General features: G+C 38.1%; 1 protein-coding gene across 1 annotated transcript in view; it reads left to right on the top strand.

Moving 5' to 3' along the window:
* CFAP58 (cilia and flagella associated protein 58) overlaps positions 1-26,695 on the top strand; it is a 119,864-nt gene that overhangs the window by 10,267 nt on the left and 82,902 nt on the right. Inside the window, exons 4-9 of the mRNA XM_043985746.1 lie at positions 3,246-3,402; positions 4,076-4,270; positions 6,209-6,346; positions 8,208-8,367; positions 9,557-9,639; positions 15,021-15,212. Of these exons, the coding sequence (XP_043841681.1) occupies positions 3,246-3,402; positions 4,076-4,270; positions 6,209-6,346; positions 8,208-8,367; positions 9,557-9,639; positions 15,021-15,212 (925 nt within the window). The remainder of the gene's footprint in view (positions 1-3,245; positions 3,403-4,075; positions 4,271-6,208; positions 6,347-8,207; positions 8,368-9,556; positions 9,640-15,020; positions 15,213-26,695) is intronic.

Raw genomic sequence — 26,695 nt, 5'->3', positions numbered from 1 at the left:
TCTTCCATAGTATACTTCTATTTTTTGAGGTACTATAAATGCTTTATTCTTTGTTTTTCTCTTTCTTTGTATCCACAATCCTCTGTTGCCCTTCTAGGAAATTTGAACCACTTATTGGATTTGCATAATTAGTTAACAATTCCTTTGGAATGGTTCATTTCTTTTCCCAGTAGTGGTGAGTATTCAACTTTTTCCAAGTTCCCAAACAAATTTCACTTTCCTTTAAGCAAATCATTCATTAAAAATGTGTTAATTGAGTACTTAGATGGTTGCTACATTTCAACGGTCAGTCAACAAGCATTTATTAAGTGCTTATTATGCATCAGGCAGTGTGTAAGCTTTGGGGGTATAGAGAAAAACAAAAACACCATTCCCTGTTCTCAAGGAACTTGACATAAAAATATTATAGTTTAATTTTTTTTTATTTGCTAAACATTGGTCAGCAAACAGAGTCCACAGTTTGTCTTGATTTATTACTGAGTCAATCCAAGCTTTTTCTTTAGAGACTCTGGCATCGAAGGTGGAAGACGACGGGAAGTCTGAAATAGACCTTCATGGAGTCATAGATGAACCACTGTAGTGCAGTTAGGGTACCAATCATGATGCTACAGGTAAAGAGTTCCTTCCATACACTTTTGAATCCAAGCCCCTCGATGCTAGGGGGAGGGTGGTAGTAGAGAAGAAATAGATAATTAGTCTGTAACCTGATAGAGTTGATGGTGTCCTCTGAGTGGGCAAATATGTAGTGGGTGAGAATTTAAGAACAACGAGGTATATGAGAGTGTAATAGGAAGTCTAATGGACCACAGGGTCTGGTTCATTCTCTATGAAGTGGCATCAAAGCATGTTTGGTGGAGGGAAGGGTTGTTCATTATCTTTGACTTAGCTCTCGAAGGTCAAGAAGGTACCTGATTCAAATCTAAATACAGCTATACAGAGTGTTCCAAGTCATAGTGCAGTTTTAAATTACTATGTTTCTGAGAGCAGTGTGTTTAGTCAAGTGGTTTAGCTTAAGGTTGTCTCTTTAAAGGAGATAAGAGGGAACACTTGGGATGACAGAATCAGGATCCAAAAATATCTTGAGAGACTAGAATATTGGACTGAATTGAATGAATTGAAATTTAATAGGGATAAATGTAAAGTATGATATTTAAAGTCAATTTATTTAAATTCAAGATGGGTTTAAATGCTAAATGGGGCATTTGTAGTTACTAACTAATCCTATGAAAAAGATCTGGGGTTTTTAGTGGACTGCAAATTCAACACAAATAAACAGTATGATATAGCAGACAAGAAACCAATACAGTCTTAGGCTGCAGAAAGAGAAGCATAGTTTCTAGGAATAAGGAAGTGAGAGTCCAACTGGGATCTGCTTGGTCAGTCCAGCTCTGCAGCGTTCGTGTGCCTTCAGTCATGGGCACCGCAGTTCAGGAAGGCTGTTGGTAAAACAGGAGAATGTCCAGAGGTGGGTGGCCACAGTAATAAGGGGCCTTGAAATCATGCCAAATGAAGATTAGTTGAAGGGATATCTTGGGGATCAGTTGTCTAGTCTGAAGAAGACAGATATCATGGCCTGGTGAATAGTGTTGGACTTGGAGCCAGGTAGACCTGGATCCAAATGCTCCCTCCTTCCTTACCCCTCTAAATACTTACTAGCTGTGTGATTACAGTATGATCACTTAGCCTCTCCTGGCTTCAGTTCCTCATTTGTAAAATGAGGGAGTTGTATTAGTTGGCCTCGAAGGTCCCTTCCAACTAGAACAACAGCTCAAAGGGCAGAAGGTATGATGTGCACATGGGCAGGTGCACTCTTGGCTTTATGAGCAAGACCTTTCAGAGTCGGCTGCTTTAGCATTTTACATCTTCCTCCCTCCTGCATTGCAGACATCACAGGGTGGGCACGATAGCTATCTTAACATATCTGAAGGGCCGTCATTTGGAAAAATGATTAGATTTTGTATGGTTTGGATCCAGAGGGCATAACCAGTAGCAATGGAGGGGGCAAGTAAGTTGGGTGAGGGGGAAAAGGCTAGGTTAATCATTCAATAAGTACTAAATATTTACTATATGCCAGGTACTATGCTAAGGACTGAACATTTAAAAAAAATTGTCCCTGCCTTCAAGAAGATTACATTCTAGTGGGCAACATATAAATAGATGAAAGGTAATCAACCTTAGAGGAAAAGCTTTAACAGCTAAGGAAGACTAGAAAAGACCTCCTGTAGACAGTAGAGTTTGAACTGAATATTGAAAGAAGCCAGGGAGAGGTACAGGTGAGAAAGGAGAGCTTTCCAGGTATGGGAGACAGCCAGCATAAAAAACATGGGTGACGAGAGACTGTGTGAGGAACAGAGAGGAGACCAGTTTGGCTGAATTGTAGAGTATGTGGAAGAGAGTAGAAAGAACAGAAAGAATGTTGTGTGCATATTGTAGCCAGGATTCTATTTCAGGTATAGGGTAGATTAGATGGCTGCTCTGGTCCCTTCCAACTCCCAAATTCTCTGATTCTCTGAATCTCTGCTATAGCTTCATGGAAAGGAAGGAAAACACTCTGAGATGTGTGTGTAAATTTGCATGAGTATATATTTGTGTATTCAAAAGGTGCTGATGGGTAATAGTAAGTAAATATGGTTTGCAAATTGTTTTAGATAGCCATTTGGGGTTTGTCATAAGCAAATGTCAGAAATGCAAGTTTTCCTCTTTAGTCCTAGCCCTGAAGTGTCTGCTTTCCTCTGCATCAGTTTTGGTCCAGAGGCTATGTTAGGAGGCTTAGATTCTCTGTTCTAAAGGTTCTAAGTCTTATAGAAGAACTGAACCAAGTATCTAGTTATGGTGTCTGGATTACAAACTATTTAGTAACAAGTTGTTTTGCTCCTCAGACAGAAGGAGCACAATACTGTATGTTCTTAAAAAGTTACATCACCAATATTTATCCCATTTTGTCCATAACATGTTTTATCTGGGTTACAATCCTTTGCGCTCTCTTTTTTAAAGGATGAACAGGGTAAAACCTAATGGTGTGTACAGTATTTCTATACTATGTCTTAGGCTTATCAGTTGTGACTACAACTCTCTAATGAATATTTAAAATGAAAAGAAAAATTGTATGATTTGACAGCTGCTATGGGTTAATCAGCAATGCTTGACATTAAATCGCTTACATTAAAATGAGCTCAGTAGGGGATAGAATCTCCAAGAGAAGACTGCCATTTGGCTTGTGTTTGGTTTCATTTTTTTTTTTTCAGCATCAGAGATTTACTGAAGTACAAGGAAGAAATAACAAAGGAACGAGACCAGCTCTTGTCAGAAGTTGTGAAATTACGAGAGACCCTAGCTTTGGTCACTGAACAGCATCAAGAAACTGAGAAGTCAAAAGACGAGGCAGAGCAAGCCATCTCTCAGGTCTGGGGAGCAAGCATGAGCAACAAGAAGAAAAAGGGCTGTCCCAAACTTTCTTTTCTGTAGCTCCTTCTGAAGCTAATTTCTCCCTTTCTCATCTCAAATGAATCATCTCCCATCAGAGGCTGTCTCAGTTCTTTTGTGTCTTTTTCTGGCCTGTTCTCTCAAAGAGCTGTTGGTTCTTCATTGACTCTTGTCTTAACTCCATAGGTAGAGAATGTTGGGGGGAAGAGATGTTTTGCTGGCAATCTTGTCCTGAGAAGGTTGATTGATTAGACTAGGCCATAAGCCGCTACCTACCAAGCTGCGGGAAGCAATTCCTTTCGCTCCTTCCAGTTTCAAGGACTTTGGTGGGTGAATAAATCTGAACATTTTTGTGTGCTGTAGACAGAGTGGTGTTTCTCACAATTGGTGGTTTTTATAAAGCATCTCTCTGGGTGGCAGGAAAGAAAGCATGGTCGTGATTGAAATGGATTCAGGATGCTGAAGAGAAAATCAGAAGTCTCCCTGCCCTCTAAAGATTGAAAAACCAGGGCTAGGGATAACTAATGAAAAGCCCCTGTTCTGAGGTGACTCCCCTTAAAATAAGAGACCTAAGAAGCATGATAAGCACATAATCTTACCACCTGCACCAAAAGGTTTTAATTTCTTTCTGTTATGCCCTTTCTGTAACTAGTTCCAACAAGAAATCCAGCTTCGTCAGAATGAAGCTTCTCGGGAAACTCGGAAGAAGGAGAAACTGGAGAAAGAGCTCAAACAGGTTCAGAATGACATGGATGGGAAACAGAATGAAATAAAGACACTCCAGCAGCTTGTGCAGAAGAGTAAAGAGGAGCTTCAAAAACTAGAACAACAGCTCAAAGAGCAGAAGGTATGACGTGCACATGGGCAGGTGCACTTTTGGCTTTATGAGCAAGACCTTCCAGAGTCACCTGCTTTAGCATTTTCCATCTTCCTCCCTCCTGCATTGCAGACATCACACAATCATTTGCATTTCATAACTTATTTAAAGAGCTAATAGTAGGAGTTGTGACACCTTCATTTTATTCCTTTTTAATGTTTTTTATGCCCCCCTCCCTTTTTGGATCTAAAAAATTTGTATTAATTCTGGGTGTGATGGTGCACACCTGTAATTCATAATCCTGGGGAGTCTGAGGCTGGTGGATCTCTTGAGATTTGATGTTCTTAGTCATGGTGGGCTAAAATGATCTGGTGTCCACACTAAGGTTGACATTAATATGACCAGTCCCAGGGAGCCAGGGTGTGGGGAATGGGAGAACACTAGCTTGCCCAAGGAGGTATGAACCAGCATTAGTTGAAAACGGAACAGTGTGAGATCTGTCCAAAAGTAGTTCTTTACACAGAGAAAAAGATAATCAGCAATCAGAGAGAGACAGAGACAAGGCACACACAGGAAGAGGGAGATTGGCTATTGCTTGACTATTAAGGCTTAAGTCTAGAGAGTATGTCTATTTTTCTTATTAAACAGTATGCCATTTCTAACACTTTTTTTCTTAAATGTTATAATTGTTTAAGATAGTATAAATGTTAATAGCTGTAATCCATCTTCTCTGATGGTGAGACCTCAAGGAAGAAATTCCAGTAATCAAAAAGTAATTTCTTACTCTCCCAGGTATAGTTGCCAGAGATGTTGTTTCCAAAGAACTGCTTAGCTGCACCACATTCCTCTTATGACATTAAAAAATTGTAACACGCATTCCTGTGACAATTTCTTTATTCATTCTCCGTGAAGTCCAAAGTTATGTATACATTTTACATAGCACAATCTCTAAGGGGAAGATGAGCAAATTATTTGAATTAGAAAGTAATTTCTTACCTTTCTTAATGTGGCAATAAATTACCTATTACCATCATGATTGCAAGAATGACATACTTTTCCCAGAATTCGGCAATCATGATAAAAACAGAGTAGCTTGTTCTGCCAAGATAGAGACAGCTTAGGTAAAATACCAGTTCCATTTAGACTGGAGGGCTGCACTTTAGTCTATTCTATATTAATTGAATGTTTGATTTAGCCTCCCCTGTCAGACTAGCCCCTAAGTCTGCTTCATGAGACGGAGGAGATAGGGTGGTGCTTTCATGTGGTTTGCTTCTTTTTTTTTCTTCCAGTCTTTCCATCTTCTGGTTCCCCACTATTCTGTTATATCAAGATGACCCAGGATATTTATAGGTTCATCTTTATAAAACTTTGTTCAGGAGAGTTTTAGTAAGGGGGAAGAAAGCTGGCTGATATTGAACTCAAGAAGGTATAAATCATCATGTTGCTGTTCCAGATTTTTGACTTAAGATGGATTAAATGGGAAAATGGCTATGTGCTAGTCTCAGTGAACTGTTCCATTTATGGAAATGTTCTAGGCATATTAATGTCGGATTTGCCTGCAGAGATGTCCTGCTCCCCTGCCCCACAGCTGATAAAATCCATTCGAATCTCCTGCTCATTTGCAATGATTATAGCGATTGTTGTGTATGCGATGCCTGCCAAACGACAAAAAGGCATTAAAATATTTATCCACCACCTGTGAGTGAGACTTCCCAGAGCTCCCAGGGAAAAAAAAAGGATGCTCACTGTGTTATTCATTAGAAATTGTCATTCTCCCTAGTCATTTAACATTCATTGTATTGTGAGTACATTAGTAGTTTCATCAGGAATAAAGAGCAATTTCTATAGAGATGAAAATCTGTGGTTACTCTTCTCCTTCTGGGAGGCTTGTGGTGCTGTCTATGTGCATGTGTAGATATTGTAGTCAGATTAAAAAGTATCAACTAGATTGTCTCACATCTCTCATAGATCCTAAATGAACGAGCTGCCAAGGAGCTGGAACAGTTTCAGATGAGGAACACTAAGCTTCAGCAGGAGAATGAACAGCACGTCCTGGCTTGTGAGCAGATAAGTCAGGAGAACCAGCAGAAGACGCTGGAGCTGAAAGTAAATACAGCATGATATGTTGGTCACACAAGACCTCTCTTCCTCCCTGTCTGTTAACATGGAATTTGTCTTTTCAGTTTAAACCATTGATCCCTCTCCCTAGAAACACTGCCCTCCCTCTTTACTGAATGCCTTGAGATATCAAAGGCAGGTGAACACCTGCTGTGATTACTTTATGCCTGGGGGCAGACTGTGATAATTCCCACGCTTATATCTAAAACTGTAAACCTTATTATTGATCATATGGTTATTCAAGACCTATCAAAATCTAGCTCAGATGTTGGCTTCTTTAATTCAGCCTTGCGAGTCACCCCTAGCCTAGAGCAAGAAACAATTCATGTCAAGTGAGTAGGAAAGAATGTTTATTATTCTTACTATTATTTTGTCACTTATGTTGGGAAGTCAGAGTGGGGAAGGTTGACAAACCACTTGGATTTTGCACTTATTTGGAAAGCTGTGTTAATCCAATTATATGACTATCATCTGTGTATTATCCATTTTTCAAAATGGATTTCTGGTTCATACCCCTACCTTAATTGAAGGAACCATAAATGGTGGCCTTGGATTCAGGTGATACCTACACATGGAAGAGAACAGCTTTTTATTTACCTTGTTACCTCTGTAAGTAAACACTCCTATATTCATAATCCTGGTCTGTTAGGATTTGGAATAAGAAATATGTGACTCATAGAACTGCCTGGGATATTGTAGTAATCGAAGACAACCTTTTGCCCATAGGCATGGTTTGGATTGAAAAATGTTCTTTCTGGGCACACGGTTAGTTCAAACAGTGAAGAAACATCAACATAGAAGCAAAGGAATATGAGCCTGTAATTGACATTAGTGTAAAGATGCCTTTATTGACATTGTGGCACACATAGCATAAAAGGTGCATTTCTGTTCCCAAATCTATAGGGATTCTGTCTAGAAGACAAGCAGAGCCATGCTCTGTCTCTCTATCTGCTAGAACTGTGATTTCCAAAATTGGTTTGATGATACCCTTGTAGGATGCCTACAGTTTTTTTTTAAAGTGGTTCAGCAAAATTCTAAAAAATTCCCCCTCACCAAAATCATAATTGACTTTAATTTAAAAAAATCAATCTATACTGTATGGCATTTAAGGGATTGTTGTATACAATGAAGATATTGTGAAATAAAGGCTCAGAAATCCCAGAGAAAATTAATCTCATTGCGTTTTAAGGGAGTTGGTACAACAATAGCAGCTCCTTCCTGCCTTTAATTGAAAGCATATGGGCAAATATGTGGTGCTATCTATGGCAGGATTTCTTTTCTAGGTGCATTTGTTACCATGCAGAATTATCTACTAATATTGCCATATCAATTCATCTGCAGACATACCCATAAAATAACACTCCTGTGGCATATGACTCCTAGGTGCATTTGGTACTGTTGTGACCTCGTGTGTCTGAAAAAGTTAGAGCATTGTACTGTTGCATTAGGGCAGTGGAGAGAATAAGGCTGTTATATCAGAGCATTCCCAGTAGTTTAGTGCTCTGACATCAGTCAATGCAACACCAGTTATGGAATCATTATTTATCAGCTGTACAGAAAACAAACCTAATTATGATAACGGCTTGCTTGACCCGACAATCAGATTTCACTCTTAAGCATAAGATTTGATCACAGTCTTTTCATTAGCTTGCCTACTATACTATTCAGAACATAGTTTTCCAGTCTCTCTTCAGTCTAAACAATACTTTAAAAATTGAATCCCACATACCATCTTTGCACTGTTAAAGGAGAACTTCCTTTTATTGGTTCAGAATTTACCATCATTTCATTTCACCGAGTCCTTTGTTTGCCAAGTGTCATTGTCATTTCTTTCTCACTAATTATACAGGCTAAAGAGGAGGAAATCCATCAGATGCGACTTGACATTGGAAGACTTAACAAAATGAGAGAGTTAATACATAAAAAATTGCACCAAGCTGAAGATCAAAAGGCTGAGGTGGAGCAGACCAAGGAGATCCTCAAAAATCAGATTTATGGATTAGAGAAAGGTAGCATTGTTGTTGGTTTTCTTCATAAACGTTTGATTAGTGACTCTGATTGTATCTGGTGAGCTCTATGCAAAGCCCATAAAAAACAAAACAAAACAACACAGTTTGACTCATTCCAGCCAAACAGAAGTTGAATTCAGTGAACAGCTTTTTTGGACATAATGTCAAATAGCTGGTTTGACTGATTTTGTTTACTTTTCAACAGGTGTTTTTTGGTCTGGTGTACTTGTAGTGTTAGAAAGAATTACAACTCTGTACCCATGTCTAGAATCATCATGTCCTTCCACCTATCTTCTGCTCTGGTTCAAATTTTTTTTGGGGGGAGGTGAATAAAAGCTTGTGTTGTGGCCCATAACTTGTTCTCTTAAAAGTAGTAGGTGGATTGCCAATGTAGTGACTTAATGTCCTTTTGGCTGCATTTCCCTGTTGAGAAGCAATCAATGGCTGATTCGGCAGCTGAGGAAATAATATTTTATGGTAACAGTGAACCTCTGTTTTGCCTGGTTATGGGAGAGAGACCCCATTAGGAAAAAAAGAAAATATTATGAGAAAAGGAGAAGGCATCATTCTAATAATATGGCTTAATTACTGTTTTTGAATAATAGATCTTAGAATTTTAACCTATTTTCAAGGGGTTTCTCCTACTTAGATTGGATTATTAGAAATGTTGGCCATTCATTTTTCCTCTTGGTGGCTTTCAGGTGTCTGTGATTTAAAAAAAAATTATCAACAGGACTTTCTAGTTTTAGGATGCTTTAGAAAGCTGAATCTCCTGTTGCAATGTGGTTTGAAACTTTCTTGGTACCCTCATTGAAAGATATGAAGAAAAAAGGAAATAGGATAATTTATTTTATAAACAATTAAATGCATAGAACACTTTTCAAATTTGAGAAGTTAGTGTTGGTGACAATTCCAGTCTTGGACCCTTTTTTTGACCATGCATTACAATGGTGGACTGAATTTTCTATCCCTTACCAACATCAATAACAGCCATAGGATTGTTTCTGCTTTAATGGTTATTGTTAAAGCTATCCTTAACATTTTTAGTTTCCTGTTAATGACCTTTCCCCTTTGCTGTAATACTGATAAAGGTATCACATAATCTCTCTCCTTTGCTCTAGAGGAGTTCTTTATTTTTTATTTTCTCCATAATTTGGTCCTGAACTTAAAACTTTTTCTGGTGATTTAGAACTGGAGGTTGCAAAAAAGCAAGGAGAACTTGATAAAAAGGCTATGGATGAGCTTCTGAGAGAGAGAGACATATTAAATAAGGTGAGTTTGTGATAGTAATGCTGGAAAATGAATGTCTTGCTTTGGGAATATAATATCTGTCTATAACCAGTTGTGCAGAGAAATAAAACTCACAGCAAGCCAAAGTAGATTAGAATAAATAATAGCTCTCAATTTTCTTTTAAGCAGCTGCTTACGCTCTGCCTTTTAGTGTTTGTGAACTGAAATTACATTATCACCTGTGAACACAAAGGGACTTCTGAGAATTAGCATATAAAACAGTAGGGGATTTAAGAGTATTTTGTGGATTCCATTTTATTGCTGATATGTTATTTGGTATCCTGAGTAGTTGATCAAAATCTCAGGGTTCAATATCTATATATCTATAACTTTGTGTTAATTGAATAAATGTAAGTGGTGCTTATAAAAATTATAGGGCGCATAATATCCTAGGATAGCGAGTTAGTGATTTTAAAATATCCTCACTTATCCTCCACCCTAATCTCCAATTTTGTTTTTATTGGGAATTTTTTTTTAACAGAGTGTTCCATTTGTTCTGAATTCAGATCCTGCCTCTGCCATTTGTGACCTTAGCTGAGTCCTCTGACCCCTGTGGGCCTCATTTTCCTTATCTATAGAATGAGGCAGTTTTAACTAGATGACCCCTAAGATTCCTTCTAGCTTCAAATCTCCCATATTTTAGACCTTTGAGTTTGTGTTTCCCTAATAGATATAATGAAACAGGCCCAGAGGTGTGACTGTGGTAACTCTACTTTTTTAAAAACATATTTTAATTTGTTTTGTTAAGCATTTCCCAATTAGCATTCTTTTTTTTTTAACATTTTGAGTTCCAAATTCTCTCCCTCTCCCCTCCTTGAGAAGGCAAGCAATTTGATATTGATTATGTATGTGATGTCATGCAAAACGTCTTTCCATATTTGTCATATTAAAAGAAAACACAGACCAAAACAACAAAAAAAGAAAGAAAAATAGAGAAAGTGAAAAAAAGGATGCTTCAGTCTGCATCCAGACTTTATCAGTTCTCTCTCTGGATGTGGATAGAATTTTTAATCATGGGACCTTTGGAATTGTCTTGGATCCTTGTTTTGATCAGAGTAGCTAAGTCTTTCACAGTTGATCATCCTTACAATACTGCTATTTGTTTGGCTCTGCTCACTTCACTTTGCATCAATTCATATAAATCTACTCAGGTTTTTCTGAAACCATCCTGCTCATAATTTCTTATAGCACAATAATATTTCATCACAATCGTATACCACAGCCATTACCCAACTGATGAATAATTCCTTGATTTCTAATTCTTTGACACAACAGAAAGAGCTGCTATAAATATTTTTGTGTAAATAGGTAATTTTCTTTTTTCTTTGATCTCTTTGGGATACAGATCGAGTAGTGTTATTGCTGAGTCACAGGTTATGCACAGTTTTATACCCCTTTAGGCATAGTTCCAAATTGCTCTCCAAAATGGTTGGGACTAGTTCACAACTCTACCAGCAGTGCATTAGTGTCCCAATTTTTCCACTTCCCTCCATCATTTATTACTTTTCTCTCATATTAGCCAATCTGATAGGTATAAGGTGGTACCTCAGAGTTGTTTTAATTTGCATTTCTCTAATCATTTGTGATTCAGAGTATTTTTTTCATACGACTATAAATAGCTTTGATTTCTTCATCAAAAAATGGCATGTTCTTATCCTTTGACCATTTATTTGCTGGGGAATGGCTTTTATTTATTTATTTTTTAAAAATAAATTTGGCTAAGTTCCTCCTATTTTTGAGAAACGAGACCTTTATCAGAGAAACTTGCTGTAATTTCCTCCTGCCAGTTTCCTGTTTTCCTTCTAATGTTAGCTGCATTAGTTTTGTTTGTGCAAAAGTCTTTTAATTTCATGTAATCAAAATTATCCATTTTACTTTCCATGATCCTCTTTATCTCTTGTTTGGTTAGTGACTCTACTTTTAAGATTGGAAGTCTCCTTTTACTGCTAGAGGAATTTCATGGGCTGAAAGTGTTAAATTCATTAATTGTAAAGATTTGGTGTCACCTTTCCTGCCCAGTTTGAGGCAGCAGGCTGTGGAGTGAAGGTATTATTGATTGATTCCCATGATTGCATTCCTTTACCTGTTTAGGAACAGAAGATGCTAGTTATATCTTTATTTCTTTAGGTTTCATAAATAGCTCCAAATTTTTTCCTTTAGGTTTCATAGATTTAATAGGTATTTCCTCTCCACTGCCCCACCCCCTCCTTCGCACTTAGAACAGATGACTTACCTTCCTACTTCACATAGAGAATTAGGGCCATCCCATGTAGGTCTACTTAGCATTTCCCTAGAATGCCTCTGCACCATAATCCATTGTCTCCTTTCTCTTTAGTCACAGAAGAGGTAAGACCCCTCCTCTTCTTTAAGGCTAATTCTTCTGGATCTGTCCTTGGTTTGTTTCCTCCTACTTTTTGGAAGATTTGCCTCTTTTTGTCTTTGTCTCCTAGGTTTATTAAATTACTCCTTTTCCAATAGTTCCTTACTACTAAGTTCACAACGTCCCAATCCTAAAATAGCCTTCTGTTTTTTTCTTATCTAAAACAACTCTGTCTGTCTGTCTCTATCTTTCTGTCTCACATCATTTAGTATGTGATCTGGTGCAAAGCTGCCCTTACTGGTGAGGGAGGGTTTATTAACCTAGCATTAGACCTTTGTAACCTTGACACCAGGCTCCTCTGTCATCACTCTGGCCTAGGACCAGAGCTTTGCTCCCATCCATCCCACTGGCCTCCTACTTAGAGGGAGAAAAATCAAATCTACTGACTTGGGACAGGGAGCAGAACTACATGTGCTGATGAAGGACAATGAAAAATTCAAACATGTTTTAGCCCTCCACAATTGGTGAGCTCCTAGGCACCCCAGCATCTTGCTACCTGGACTTGACCCAGGACCACATCCTCAGTGCACCCCATCCCACCCCACCTCACCTCAATATGCACATACCAGAGGGAGACATGGAGATCACATTCTTCCTGGGGCCTGGAGGTACTGGGAAGGTTGGGACAAACCACTGTCTTATTGCTAGCAAGCTCTCTCTTCCTCCTCTCCAAATCATTGTGATTCAGAATAGAAGGCTGACTTGGCCATAATCTCCAGCCCTGCTAGCCATTGCCTTTTCCCTCATTGCCATCTATTCTAGCCCTACCCCTCCTGAGGTCCCTGTGTCTTTCTGTTAAACTGTTAAACTGTCTTTTGTATTGGGTTTATTCCTTTTATATTCTTTCATCTGGATGCCTTTCTCTCAACACCTTTTGACAACACTGGGTCAGGAGAAGGAATAGGCATATTCCCTACACCATACAGCTATTTCTGGACCTGTGCTTTCTAACATCATCCATCAGCTTCTCATTTGAAGTTCACTCCATCAATTTGTATTACCTTATGCAGATCCAGATTGCTGTGATCTCCAGGTCCCAGGTCATCCATTCTTCCTTCTTTCTCAAGGGATTCAGCATCTGGCTCACAGTCTTTCTTTTTGCCCCAACCCTTCCTCATTTTCTTTCTGCCCTAACCTCATCCATGGGGATTTTGATATACACATCGATGTTTTTTCAAGCTCCCTGGCTTCCCTATTTATCAGCTCCCTCAAAGGCTATATTCTGGGCTTTCACTCCATCTCAGCTGCACGTGGTGATGATCATACCATTGATAGAAAGACCACAGGGAACTTTTTGATTTCTGTCATCTGTGATCCAGAACATTGAAATTCTTTTCCAAGACCATAACTTTGTGACTTCCCAGCCTTCCTTCTTCATTCTCATGTGACCTCTATCCTTTCCTTCCCATTTTGATTTTCTAGTAGATTGCCCGACTCTGGCTTCATTTTCTTCCCTTTGAAATGACTTTTTAGTGAACCAGTTCAACTCAGTTCTCCCTTGGAACTCAAATTCATGACCTCCTAGTCCTATCCCTGCTCATCCCTTTCTAAACCTAGACTGTCCCTACTATCTTCCTTTTTCATTCTTCCATTGTTTCACAATTCCACTGGAGAAAGTCACACAACCATACTGACTGGGTCTACTACAAATTTCTATTCTCTAAGACAAGCGGGGCTCCCATTAGTCATGAAAATCCATTTACTCTTCCCTAATTGTTTTTTTGACTTTTCTATAGTGTTAATTTCAAACATGCTCTTCAGATGTATATCTGTGTATATACAAGCTCCTTGAAGGCAGGAACTATTCTGATTCTTGTCTTTGTATCTCCAGCACCTTGGACAGTAGTGGCACATTGAAGGAGTATAATAAATGCTTGCCAAGTTGAATTTTTTTTATATGTTTATATGTCTAAAGAAAACCATCTACTATTTTTTGGGTAATTCTGGAAATGGTCCCCCAAATTTCAATTTTACATGTGCAACCACCATGACCAGGTTTAGTTTAAACAGAATTTAACCTATATAATAGTAGAGGTTTTGGAATCTGATTTTATTGCCCCCTCATCCTCCTAGATGAGGAAACTCCTTCTAATGCACACCTTCTCTACAACTTAAAATCTTAGAAAGTTCCCTAGGGCACTGAGAGGTCACACAGCTAATATGTGTTAGAGGCAGGACCTGAACTGGCTCTGAGGCCAGCTCTCTATCCTCCTTTTTACATAGGAGATGTAACAAATTAATAAGGCATAATGTTTAGAAACAACTAGGATATTTTCTTCAATAGAAAAGTACTTTGATAAGCAGCGCAATCAGAAAATTTTCTTTCTTTCATTTTGCTGCCTTTCAAACAACTCTCTCTTCTAGACCACAACTAACATCCAATTTAGGTAGAGAAAATGAGTTTACCTTTTTTTGTGCAATGCATTATCATAGGAAAAATGTGTAATTTGCATTTTGAACACTTTATATTTTACTTTAAAATGTGTAAGAATTTCACAACATGACTAATATGGAAATATGTTTTACATGATTGTATATATATAACCTATATCAAATTGCTTAACATTTTAGGAGGGGGTAGGGGAAAGAGGGAGGGAGAAAAATTTGGAACTCAAACATTTTTAAAAAATGAATGTTAAAGGGGCAGCTAGGTGGCACAGTGGATAGAGTACTGTCTCTGGAGTCAGGAGAACCTGAGTTCAAATCCAGCCCGAGACACTTAACACTTAACTAGCTGTGTGACCCTGGGCAAATCACTCAACCCTGATTGCCTCAACCCCGCCCCCCCAAATGAATATTAAAAAATGTCTTTATATGTAATTGGAAAAAATAGTATTTATTTTAAAAATGCACAAGAATGATTTGATTACAGAAAGGCATTTCAGACTCTTGAGTTAAGATGAGTTCATTTCTCATGTTAAGTATACTTGGTGACCTGAATGTTTTGTGGTCTCTCTTTTTTTTTTTTTTTTTTTTTTTGTAGAACCTGCTGAAGGCTGTCAATGCCACCCAGAAACAGGTGGAATTAGTAAAGCTTCATGAACAAAACAAGAGGAACCTGGAAGAAGAAATCCAGAACTACAAAGATGAGGCTCAGAAACAAAGGAAGATCATCTTCCAACTGGAAAAGGAGAGAGATCGTTACATTAATGAAGCTAGTGACCTCACACAAAGGGTAAGACACTTGGTTTTACATGTGAGGTGAAGTCAGTCTTTTCTCTCCTCACTCTCAATCCTTAAGCAAATTTTAGAAATGTGGCTTGTTAAAGCTTTGATATTTCACTTGTCTGGAGATTTAGAATACTGAATTTTGACCTAGTGAAAGGAAATCTTATTTTTTTCCTCCATTATTATATACAGGTATGGCCTGAGGCAAAACTATGAAGCTGACAGCTGGTCTTCAGTTCTTGGGAATATAATATCAGTCCTTCCTGAGCCCTGGTAGATATGGGAAGCCTTCAGGCTGCCCTTTGGTTGTCTAGGGCCTCTCACTGTGGCACCATACTCAAGCCTGCCCAATATGGGAGGTATCCATACTTTAAAATTACACATTCTCTTTTCTAATTTATGCTCCCCTCCCCCCTCTCCAAGTTCTAGTTGAGCTTATTAGGAGAAAAGTAGTCAATTAAACTATTTTATATCTAGTTGTGAATGGCTTAGGGTGTTCTCTCCTACTGGAGAGAATTTATATTTAAAAAGACTTTTCCACTATCAAAGGAATGAATATCCCATGGTAGACTTTCAAATATTGCTACAGATGGGTATATTGATTGCAGGATTTATAGTCTCTTGTTAGCTAAGGAGGTAAATAAAGGAACCCTTTAGCTTTTCTGGTATCCTTCCCATAGGTAGCAGGGAACAAATTTTAGTTGCCTAAAAGATATGCTGATAACTAATCAGTTATACTTTATGTATCATATTGATTTTTGAGATTCTTTCCCACTTATCTCATCTGGTTATGTTGAGATGAAGAATAGCAGGAATACTGTCAATGACTTGTTACCATATGATTCATGGACTCTTTTCTGAATTCTTGGTGGGGAGAGATACCAGATAATGTTGTCATCTTTTTTTCCTAGTCTCCCGTGTCTGGCTACATATAAGTAGCACAGTGTCCCATATAAGCATGGCAGCTTCGTCTGATACTGCTTATCTGCAACTACTGCCTTGTCTTTCTTTGGGCATAACATAAACCACCAGTGCAGGATGGATATAATCATTCCTTTTCCCATCTTGTGCTGTTTACAGGGCCGTAAAAATGCTGGGATTCTGATCTCTTTCTTCTATACAAGCTATTCTTTCTTGTCCCCTGACTTTGGCTACATAAGGCAGCCTTTCCAAATTTTCCTAAGTATCTGATAAATATTTTCATAAATATCCGTATTAAATAAATCCATTTCCTTACACATCTCTTTTAAAAATTCCTGTTGCCCAAGTGTTCCGTCTCAATCCATTCAATTAATGGGGGAAGAAATTTGGGAATTTCTCAAATGACCACATTGGTAATTATGTATTCTACCCTAATGTAACATCCATTCTATCCTAATGTGAGATTGTCTTCAGTGATTTTCTTTTCTGTCCTATGCCCAGATTTTCTCCTTAGGTTAAATTTTCATTGTTCTTTGAGGTTTTGGCTCAAAGTTAAAATTTATTTTATGAATTTTTCCTCATATGGGAGGTCTAAGGTTTCCCTGATGATAGCATGAGAGCTCTCTTGACATCCTCCCAGCCATGAAGGTTTGGTATCATTTTTGACTCCTCCTTCCTCTCCATTCCACATTCAGCCACTTGCCAAATTCTATAGGTTCTACCTCCACAATATTTCTGCCCTCCATTCCCTTCAATCCATTCCACTGTTACTGTTATAATCTGGCCCCTCATTATCTTACTTTGTCTATTGCAATGGCCTATTCACCTGTCTCTAGTCTCATCCCACTCCAGTCTATTTTATATAGCCTGCCAGATTAATCTTTGTAGTATACAATTATGTTAATTTCATTCCCTTCTTGAGAACCTTCAATAATAGAAATAGAATAAAGTCCAAATTCTTTAATATGGATTGAAGTCCCTCTACAATCTGACACAACTCTTACCTTACCAAACTCATTTCCTTCCTTCCTTCCTTCCTTTTGGGGCAATGAGAGTTAAGTGACTTGCCCAGGGTCGCACAGCTAGTAAGTGTCAAATATCTGAGGCTGGATTTGAACTCAGGTCCTCCTGAATCCAGAGCCGGTGCTTTATCCATTGTGCAACCTAGCTGCCCTCTCCATTCTTTTTTAAGGCATAGCCCAGATGCTACTCCAACTAGACCACACATTTTTTTCCATGCCTTTGTTCATACTGTTCTGCCTGAAATGTTTTCCTCTCCCCGTCCCATTGCCATCTACCATCTCTCTATAACCCTGAAGGCTCAGATCAAAGGCCTCCCCCATGAAGCCTTTCTTGATTCTCTTCAGATAGAAATATCATCTCCTTCCTCTGAACTCTTAGGACTTTGTTTTTGTCTTTCTTTGGGCAGATATCCCATTATAACTGGTATTAACATTATTTATGTGTTTTACATTTTAGAAAGGAATCATAGTTTTAAAAGAATCTTATGTTTTTATATCATTCTCATTTCCCAATTACCAGAAACCTTCCCTCATAACAATGAATAAAAGGAAAAGGGAAAAATAAGTAATTCAGAACTAACCAACAAATCAATTAACTGAGTGAGTCTGACAGTTTATGCAGTGTCCTGTGCCCCCAAAGAAGGGAGGGAGGTGCATTCTCTTGTCTCTCCTTCAGGATCAAGTCTCATACATTACTTTTTTTTTTTTTTAAGTGAGGCAATTGGGGTTAAGTGACTTGCCCAGGGTCCCACAGCTAGTAATTGTTAAGTGTCTGAGGCTGGATTTGAACTCAGGTACTCCTGACTCCAAGGCCAGTGCTCCATCCACTGCGCCACCTAGCTGCCCCTCATACATTACTTTTTATCCATCTTTGTATCTCCCTTAGTGCTGAGTATCATGCTCACATGTTTTAGGCATTCAGTAAATATTTGAATCAATCAATAAATGAATGATAGTGCCCATGACTGTCCCAAGGTTTGCTTAGAAGTAACTGTACTGAATCTTACTTCAGAAATATATTAACTTATCATTTCATCATCCCTTATTAATCTTTTAAAGAGAAGACATTAATTGAGTTATTATCTGAATTTCACTGGTATTGTGTGACTGAATCCTCTGGAGACAATATGGCTCCCTCTCGTTTGGAGAAATGCAAAGAGAAACCCAAGATACTCAGAGACCATCCAGCTGTATTACCTTTACTTGAAGTCTAACTGGAGAAGAAAGAGGGTGTGGGGGGGGGAGAGAGGGAGAGGGAGAGGGGGAGAGAGAGAGAGAGAGAGAGAGAGAGAGAGAGAGAGAGAGAGAGAGAGAGAGAGAGAGAGAAAGAGAGATCGATCAGAGTCCCAGAATTTTTTTTCTAGGTTCCAGTACTTTTCTTCTTTCTTCTATACAAGATGTTCTCTCTTGTTTCCTGGCCTGGGCTACATAAGGCAGCCTTTCTGAATTTTCATAAATATCTGATAAATAAGTTCTTAGTTAATCAAGCTGTCTGCCAAGTATTTTGCACTCAGCAGGCAGTAGCTCATTTCGGGATCATTTCTTTTTCATTCCCAATGTTAAACTTCTGACAGTTTTGCCCTAGTACTTTATGTGGCCAAAAAACATTTTTTTCCCCACAATTAATTCCTACCTACAAATTACTGAAGTCTCATTTCACTTGCCTATAATATGGTAAAGCCAAGCTCTTGTAGACAGAGGGCCAGGGAGATGAATAATAATGTGTTTTACAGTCTTGGAAGTAAGCAAGGCAAAAGTTGATCAAAGAAATATTGTTCTTACTGCACAGATCAATTAATGAAATGAAGTGCCCTAGAAAATAAAGCCAGTATTTTAATTAATCTTAGGCCATGGCTGCCTATGTCCTTGATACTAAATCGAAGTTCAATGTGGAGCTAGTCTTAATGCCCCAGTACTACATTCTAACCCAAGTGTGGGGCAATAAAGATGACATCAGTGCTAGACTTTCATATTCAAAAGGAGAACAACGAATTTGACATCATTCTGTCTGGGTATATGGAGTTCAGCCATGGTGGTTTATCATATGTATTCTGATGTAGTGGGGACTTTATTATCACATATGTAAAAGTTTAATCAGAAATGCCCTAAAGAGTCTTTGCATTATTGTGATTTCTATTTTTGGCTCATTTACATTACTACAAGACTAGGCTCATATATCCACTTCAGTGACTAGTAAGGTGCTCACACACCCAGTAGGCATTGAACAAATACAGGACCATATTTGGGCTAGTCCAATGTTGATTTAGATTTAGAAGAATCTAATAGTCTTAAATGTCTAGGAATGTGGGCATTTTCTCTTTAGACAGGAAGTTTTCCATTTTATTCAGAATATAAAGGCATAGTCAGCATCCAAACCACTGACAACAAGTTAGAAAACTGATTCAAGAAGTTTATTGTACTTATATTTCATCAAATACAAGTCAAAGGGTTACAAATTCAATGACCCACTTTCCTGCCCAGCCTCAGTCCATATGTTTTGGCTATGCTGCAGGTTTAAAGCATGCTTTATTGATTTTTATCTCACTCTTATTACTATTGGCAGGTTGTTTTAACAGAAAAAGAAAAGGTAGGAGTAGATTATAAACTGGGACTGTGTGCCTTCATAATGCACTGTAAGCAGTTTCTGGGCTTTTCGGCAGCAAGCTTACAAATGCTAAGAACCTCATCTCTTCTGCTGCTGTAATAAAATTTTCTATATTTAGGCATGGTTTTTCTCACAAGTTGGTTTGAGATATCTGGAAGTGTAATCAATTAATTAAGCTCCTGCCCCACAGCTAGCATCCTGTGCTTTCTGATGTTTCATTTCCAACAGGGGACAGTTTGCTGACAGTATGCTTTGCTGTGATTGAGTGTCCAAGTCATTTTTATGAATTTTCAGGATTTTGACTCATATACATATGACTCGGTTTTGAGTGAGTCCCATAAAAATGAATTGAATCCAAACACTGAAATAGAAATTTCTTTGTTAAATAGTTTCTCCTTTTCCACCACAGGTTTCTGTACTTAGGTATTTTTTGGTTGCCATTAAAAAAATAGTAATTGTTCTTGTCAGTCATGATAAACTCTTATTCCTCGCATAGAGGATCCTGGAGTGGGTAGTTTAAAAATCTTTACAATGTGATGGTCGGCCTGTGTCACTTAATTGCGTCCTTTTAGCCTGATGCATCACTCTTCCTAGTCAAAAGGTTATTCTTGTTATAATAACTCTCAAAATAATGGAACAAGCATTTTCCCCTTCTCTGAGTGCTTGCTGCCTGTTATTTTGACTATTGATGAAGTTGTTCGAAGTATTTTCGGATCATTCTTTTCCCTATTACTCAACAAGAGCAATGGACTTTCCATCTCAGAGAGAAACTTTCTGTATTATTATTTTCTTCCAGTGCCTTCTTAAAGCTGGGATTTTTAGAACCTAAGAAAATGACCTAAAAATGACAAATATGGATGCTTTGGAAAATCTTCTGAAAAATGTTTATCTTTTTTGACTAGTGTGAATATGGAGGCTACTTTTTAAGAGGCATATTTTTGGCATGCACTTAATTTCTTTTTTCTTAACGTAAAGACAGTCTTTCTATAACATTTGATAACATTGACTGTTCTCTTTGGCTCATTTCAGCTCTCTCTCTTCAACCTTGGTTTCTTCAATTAATACTATATGTACTATTCTTGCTCTTGCTGACTGTTCCTTCTCTACTTTCTTTTATTTTCTTATTCTTCTTGATGTCATCAACTTCCATGACTTTCACTGTCCTTTCTTCTTCAATTTCTCTCAAATTTCAGCCTATAGTTCTGAACTCTCTTAAGTTCCATGCTTGTTTTTCTAACTGACTGTTGGGCATCTTCATCCAAATGTCCCAATGCCATACGAGACTCAAGATGTATAAAAACCAAACTCTTCAGAAAATCTTAAGATTGCATGGGGATTTTACTGGTCATTTTCTCTAGTTTCCCACCCTTTACAGGAGTTCCTTTTACCATAGCCCTAAAATATTGTCATTTATATTTTCTCTCTCTCTCTCTCTCTCTCTCTCTCTCTCTCTCTCTCTCTTTCTTTCTCTTTTTGTGAGGCAATGGGGGTTAAGTGACTTGCCCAGGGTCACACAGCTAGTAAGTGTCAAGTGTCTGAGGCCAGATTTGAACTCAGGTCCTCCTGAATCCAGGGCCAGTGCTCTAGCCACTGCACCACCTAGCTGCCTAGCTGCCCTTTTATTCTCTATCCAAAAAATATGGTGAGGTCCTTATTTCACAAGGAAACACATTGGATAGTTTTAACTGTCAATTTATGTTGACACAAATTTAGCTTCCTATAACAAACCCATTCATCCTAGTTTTGCCTTCTGGAGCAATATAGAACAAAATGATTTTCTCTTCTACATGGCAGTGCTTTAAACATTTGGAGAAATCTATCATGTCACCTCATCAACAAACATTTTTTTGAGAATCAGCATGTATAGGGCAATGTGTTAGACCTTGAGGACACACACACAAAATATAAGATAACTGTTTTCTTCTCCAAGGGAATTGGTATTCAGTTGGGCATATTAATTAGCTCTGTATAACTAATAATATCCCACAGATTCTTTTCCTCCCCCCCCCAAACTAGTTTTCTCCCCTTTCTTCCCTCTTCCAGGTTTTTCCTGTTTACTTCCCAATTTTTTACTGATGATATTGCCATTCCTTCAGTTGTTCAGGCTTAAAATTCTGACTCTCCTTTGATGACTTCCTTCCCTTGCCATTTCCCATCAGTGCCTAGAAACTTTCATTACACCTTGTCTTTATTTCCATTACCACCACCCTTATCATCTCAAACTTGGACTGCCGTGAGAGTCTCTACTTATCTTTATTCTAGTCTTTCCCCCCTCTTAATCCATTCTAAACAATAATGCCAGCTAAGTATCCCTAAAGCTCATCTTCCAATTGTCCAGAGCCTTCAGCGGTTTCCCATTGTCTACAGGATAAAGTCCAGCCTTTAAAATTTGACATTCAAAGCCCCAACTTATTTTCCCAAAATATCTCCCATGACTCCCCATCTAAAAACCATATGCTCTAGCCAAACTGATATATTTATTTCTCCCCAAATGCCTGCATTTGCTTGACTGCAACCTTTTTGCCCATGCTGTTACCCTATTGCCTCCTCTCCCTATCCAGATTCCATCCATACTTTAAGAGATACAGTTTTAATCTTTCTTCCTCCATAATCCCTTCTCAGAACACATCATCTCATGGAAATCCATTTCTTTTTGGAAAGAATTAATATAATTTATTGTCTGACCTATTTATTTGATAATTAGTGCTTTGAAACAGCCCCAGTGTTGCTCAGAAATGTTATTTAAATCTATTAAATGTTATTGAACTTTTCACGTTAACATCTATTTCTCTTGACTAAATAAGCTACCTGAGGAACTAGTTCTTATGTTTCTTAGTAGCCTCCACAGTCCTTAACACAGAGCTATGCCTATTATTGGTACTCAATAAATATTCATTGATTTGATGACTTTTAAGTTATTGATGAAGAACATACACAGACCTCAGAACAGTGTAATGACGTCCAGAATTCATCCCATTCATCTCATTTAAGGACCAGGTATTTTTAATTTTTCTTGTGTGATAAAAGGTACCTTCCATGGATAGGAATCAAACCTTTGATTCAACTCTAGTGGCTCATTAAGTCATGGTGCCAGTGGTATCTAGAGGCATTTCCCACGAACCTTTGTGGAGAAACCTGTACTTCTCACATTCTCTGCTTACCCCTTTGAACTTGCTCACCTGGCAACTTGCTAAGCCACTGGGCAAGAGGCAGTACTGCTCATTATAATACAAGTCAAATAGATGTTTTGCTAACTGTGAGAAGTCTAAAAAAGGGAAAAAATTCCATCAGTATCTTTGTAAAAGGCAACAATGTGAATATTATGGCTAAAGACTGAACATTTGTTTAAACAGGAGGTGCTGCTTTGCTCATAGCCACTAGTCCCTTTTAGTAAATAAATGTGTATCTGAATGTTATAAATGCATTGTGTTTTAGTAATCTCTAATTTTGCACTAGGGAGCCTGCCTCAGCCAACACTTTCAAGTGCTAATGTCTGTAAATAAGGCATAAGGCCTTAGTCAAACAAATAATTAGTCTTGAGGAGCCAGTTAGGTTGTGAATTTAATTGTTTGCCCCTGTTTGTATACTTGCTGGTGTTGGCTCCTTAGCAAAAGAGATATTCTTATTGAATTCTGTTGAACTTTTAAAGGGTATCTTGAATCAGGCTGAGAGTAGAAAGACTCACCATAGTAGAAAGGCCTGAAGTATATAAAAAGATACCCCAAAGTCATAAAAGCAGAAAAAATGGTATGGTATGGTTAACAAGGAAGGTGAACTGGAAAAGGATGCCTCGACTACATAGAGCTGCCATAGCTTTATCAAGAACAGGTTGCACAGGACTAACCTTCCTTCCTTCCTTCCTTCCTTCCTTCCTTCCTTCCTTCCTTCCTTCCTTCCTTCCTTCCTTCCTTCCTTCCTTCCTTCCTTCCTTCCTTCCTTCCTTCCTTCCTTCCTTCCTTCCTTCCCTCCCTCCCTCCCTCCTTTTTCTTCCTTCTTTCCTTTTTCATTTCCTTTCTTTTAAAAAAGAGGGTTACTAGACTAGGAGATCACAGGGATGCTGTAGATAGTTATATAGATTTGAATAGATAATTTGACAAAGGTCTGTTCATGTGAACAAGATGGAGAGAAGTGGGTAGGTCATAGTACTATTTATCTTGGATTTAGAATTAGTAGTCATCGGTGGTTTGATGCCAGCTTGCAAGGAATTATGTTGTGGCATGTCCTGGGGATCTTTGCTTGGACTTGTGCTGTTGGTTATTTTTATAAGGGGCTTATATAAAGACATAGATGACATGCTTATCAAATGTGGAAATGACACAAAGTTAGAAGAAATAGCTAAGCTGTTGAATGGCAGGATCCAAACAGTTGCTGATAGCTTGTACATTGGACAAATCTAGTAAGAGGAAATTTATTAGAAGAGTGTAAAGTCTTAAAATTGTGTTTAAAGAATCAACTCCACAAGTATATAAGATGAAGGAGTTGTGTCTATGCAGAAGTTCTCAAGAAGAGCTGAAGGTTTTTTTGGACTGCTATATGACATCTCCCAAAGCAAATGCAACCTTAGTCTGCTTTGCAGAGGATCCTGCTGTTTAGGACTAGAGAGATGCTAGTCCTGCCTGCTTGTACTTTGACTAGGTCGTACAGTTCTAGATTTCTGGGTACTGAATTTTAGAAAGGCTATTGATAAGTTGGACATCATTCAGAGGAGGATGACCAGGATAAAGAAGGGCTAGGAGTCATGTCCCAAAAGAATAGTTGAAGGAACTGGAGAGGTTTTGAAGAGAAGAACAGAAGAACTGTGGAAGAGATGGCTTGGGGAGAACATAATACCTATCTTCAAGTACATGAAAAGCTGCCACCTGGGAGAGGGTAGACTTAAGAAAAGTCGAAGGAAGTCACAAAGAAATAGATTTATGCTTAATTTAAGGGGCGGGGGGGAGAATTCCTCCAAATAGTGAGAAATGTTCAAAAAGGGAATGGGTTGCCTTAGGATGTAATGGAGTCATCCTTATAGAAAATCTTCAAACAAAGGCTGGATGTCCTCTTCTCAGGTATGCTGAGGAAGGGAATCTTTTCAAGACCAAGTCGAACAAGATGGCTTCTGAGGTACCCTCCACCTCTAAGATTCTGTGATGCTCCATATTGAGGTCCCATAGGTGAATGGGTGCTAGAAGTCTGCATCCATCTGTGCCCCTTCTGTCAGATTAGAAGAGGTAGTGACACTGTCAAATTCTATGCTTGAAATGAGGAACAAGTAGGGGGAGGAGCCCATAAAATATTAAAAATTATCTATTTTAAATTAATATATATCATATTTATCATTATATATTATTATACTTATTGAAAGAAATACTAATGGGAAAGGGAATGTTAAAGTGAAATGCTTTTAAGTTTCTGCTCATCATGTTTTCCCATATGATACTTAGACCTTGGATCCCATTGATGGATTCTATTTTTTTCTCAGTGATTTTTTTTTTTTGCGGGGCAATGGGGGTTAAGTGACTTGCCCAGGGTCACACAGCTAGTAAGTGTCAAGTGACTGAGGCCGGATTTGAACTCAGGTCCTCCTGAATCCAGGGTTGGTGCTTTATCCACTGTGCCACCTAACTGCCCTCTCAGTGATTTTTAAAAATAAAAGTATTTGATTATTTTCCAGTTACATGTAGAGATAGTTTTCAACATTTGTTTATATAAGATTTCCAATTTCAAATTTTTCTCCCTTCCTCCTCTCCCTCCCCTCTCCCCTAGACAGCAGGTAATCTGATATAGGTTATATATACATAATAACATTAAACATATTTCTGCATTAGTCATGTTATAAGAGAAGAATCAGAGCAAAAAGGAAAAATCTCAAAACAGAAAAACAACAGCACTGAAAACAAAAGAAATAGTATGGTCCAATCAGCATCCATATGCCACAGTTCCTTTTCCCCCCCTGGATTTGGAGAGCCTTTTCCATCATGAGTCCTTTGGAACTTTCTTGTACCATTGGATTGGTGAGAAGAATCTAGTCCATCACAGTAGATCAACACACAATGTTGATGATACTGTGTATAATGTTCTTCTGGTTCTGCTCATCTCACTCATCATCAGTTCATGCAACTCCTTCTAGGTTTCTCTGAACTCCTCCTGCTCATCATTTCTTATAGCACAATAGAATTCCATTACATTCATATACCACAACTTGTTCAGCCATTCCCCAATTGATGGACATCCCCTCAATTTACAATTCCTTGCCACCACAAAAAGAGCAGCTATAAATATTTTTGTACATGTGGGTCCTTTCCCCTTTTTTATGATCTCTTTGGGAAAAAGACCCAAAAGTGGTATTGCTGGGTCAAAGGCTATGCACAGCTTTATAGCCCTTTGGGCATAATTCCAAATTGCTCTCCAGGCTCTAATCCTTGTTCCTTGAATATGTGACATTAGACAATTCCTCTAATTGCTACCTTTGTTTCCTGCACTTGCAAAATGGGGATAACTGTATTTGGATCTTTAAGAAAAAGAAATCATTATATGGTATACTACAACTTCTCTGGAAGAAAGAAGCTTGATATAGTCAAGGCATTATTGTGATTATTATTGTCAGTGTTCAAAGGTTTCAGGTTTTTTTTTTTTTGGTTATATATAAAGCTGCAAAGCAATGAATGTGACACAATATTGAAAGTCTGTCTTGATCTTTCATTTTTTTTCCTGAAGAGTGTTTTGTGTTGAGATCTATTTAATCCTGTTTTGTCAGCAGTTATTTTCAGAATTGAAACAATTTTCTTTTTTTTTCTCTTCTGATCCCCAAATAACTATGTTAAGCCTTTCTTTCTGAGCAGAACTTGTAGGAGAGAAAAAGAATAGAAAGGTCTCCCTAATTAACAAGGGTGACATTCTGTGTTGGACTTCAATGATGTTGGCTGCATTTTCTGATGACTCTGGTCCCCAGCTGTGCCC

This window comes from Dromiciops gliroides, chromosome 2 (assembly GCF_019393635.1).
Source record: "Dromiciops gliroides isolate mDroGli1 chromosome 2, mDroGli1.pri, whole genome shotgun sequence".
NCBI lineage: Eukaryota > Metazoa > Chordata > Mammalia > Microbiotheria > Microbiotheriidae > Dromiciops > Dromiciops gliroides.
The sequence above is the reverse complement of the archived record's forward strand: the minus strand, read 5'-3'. Positions and strand labels throughout refer to the sequence as shown.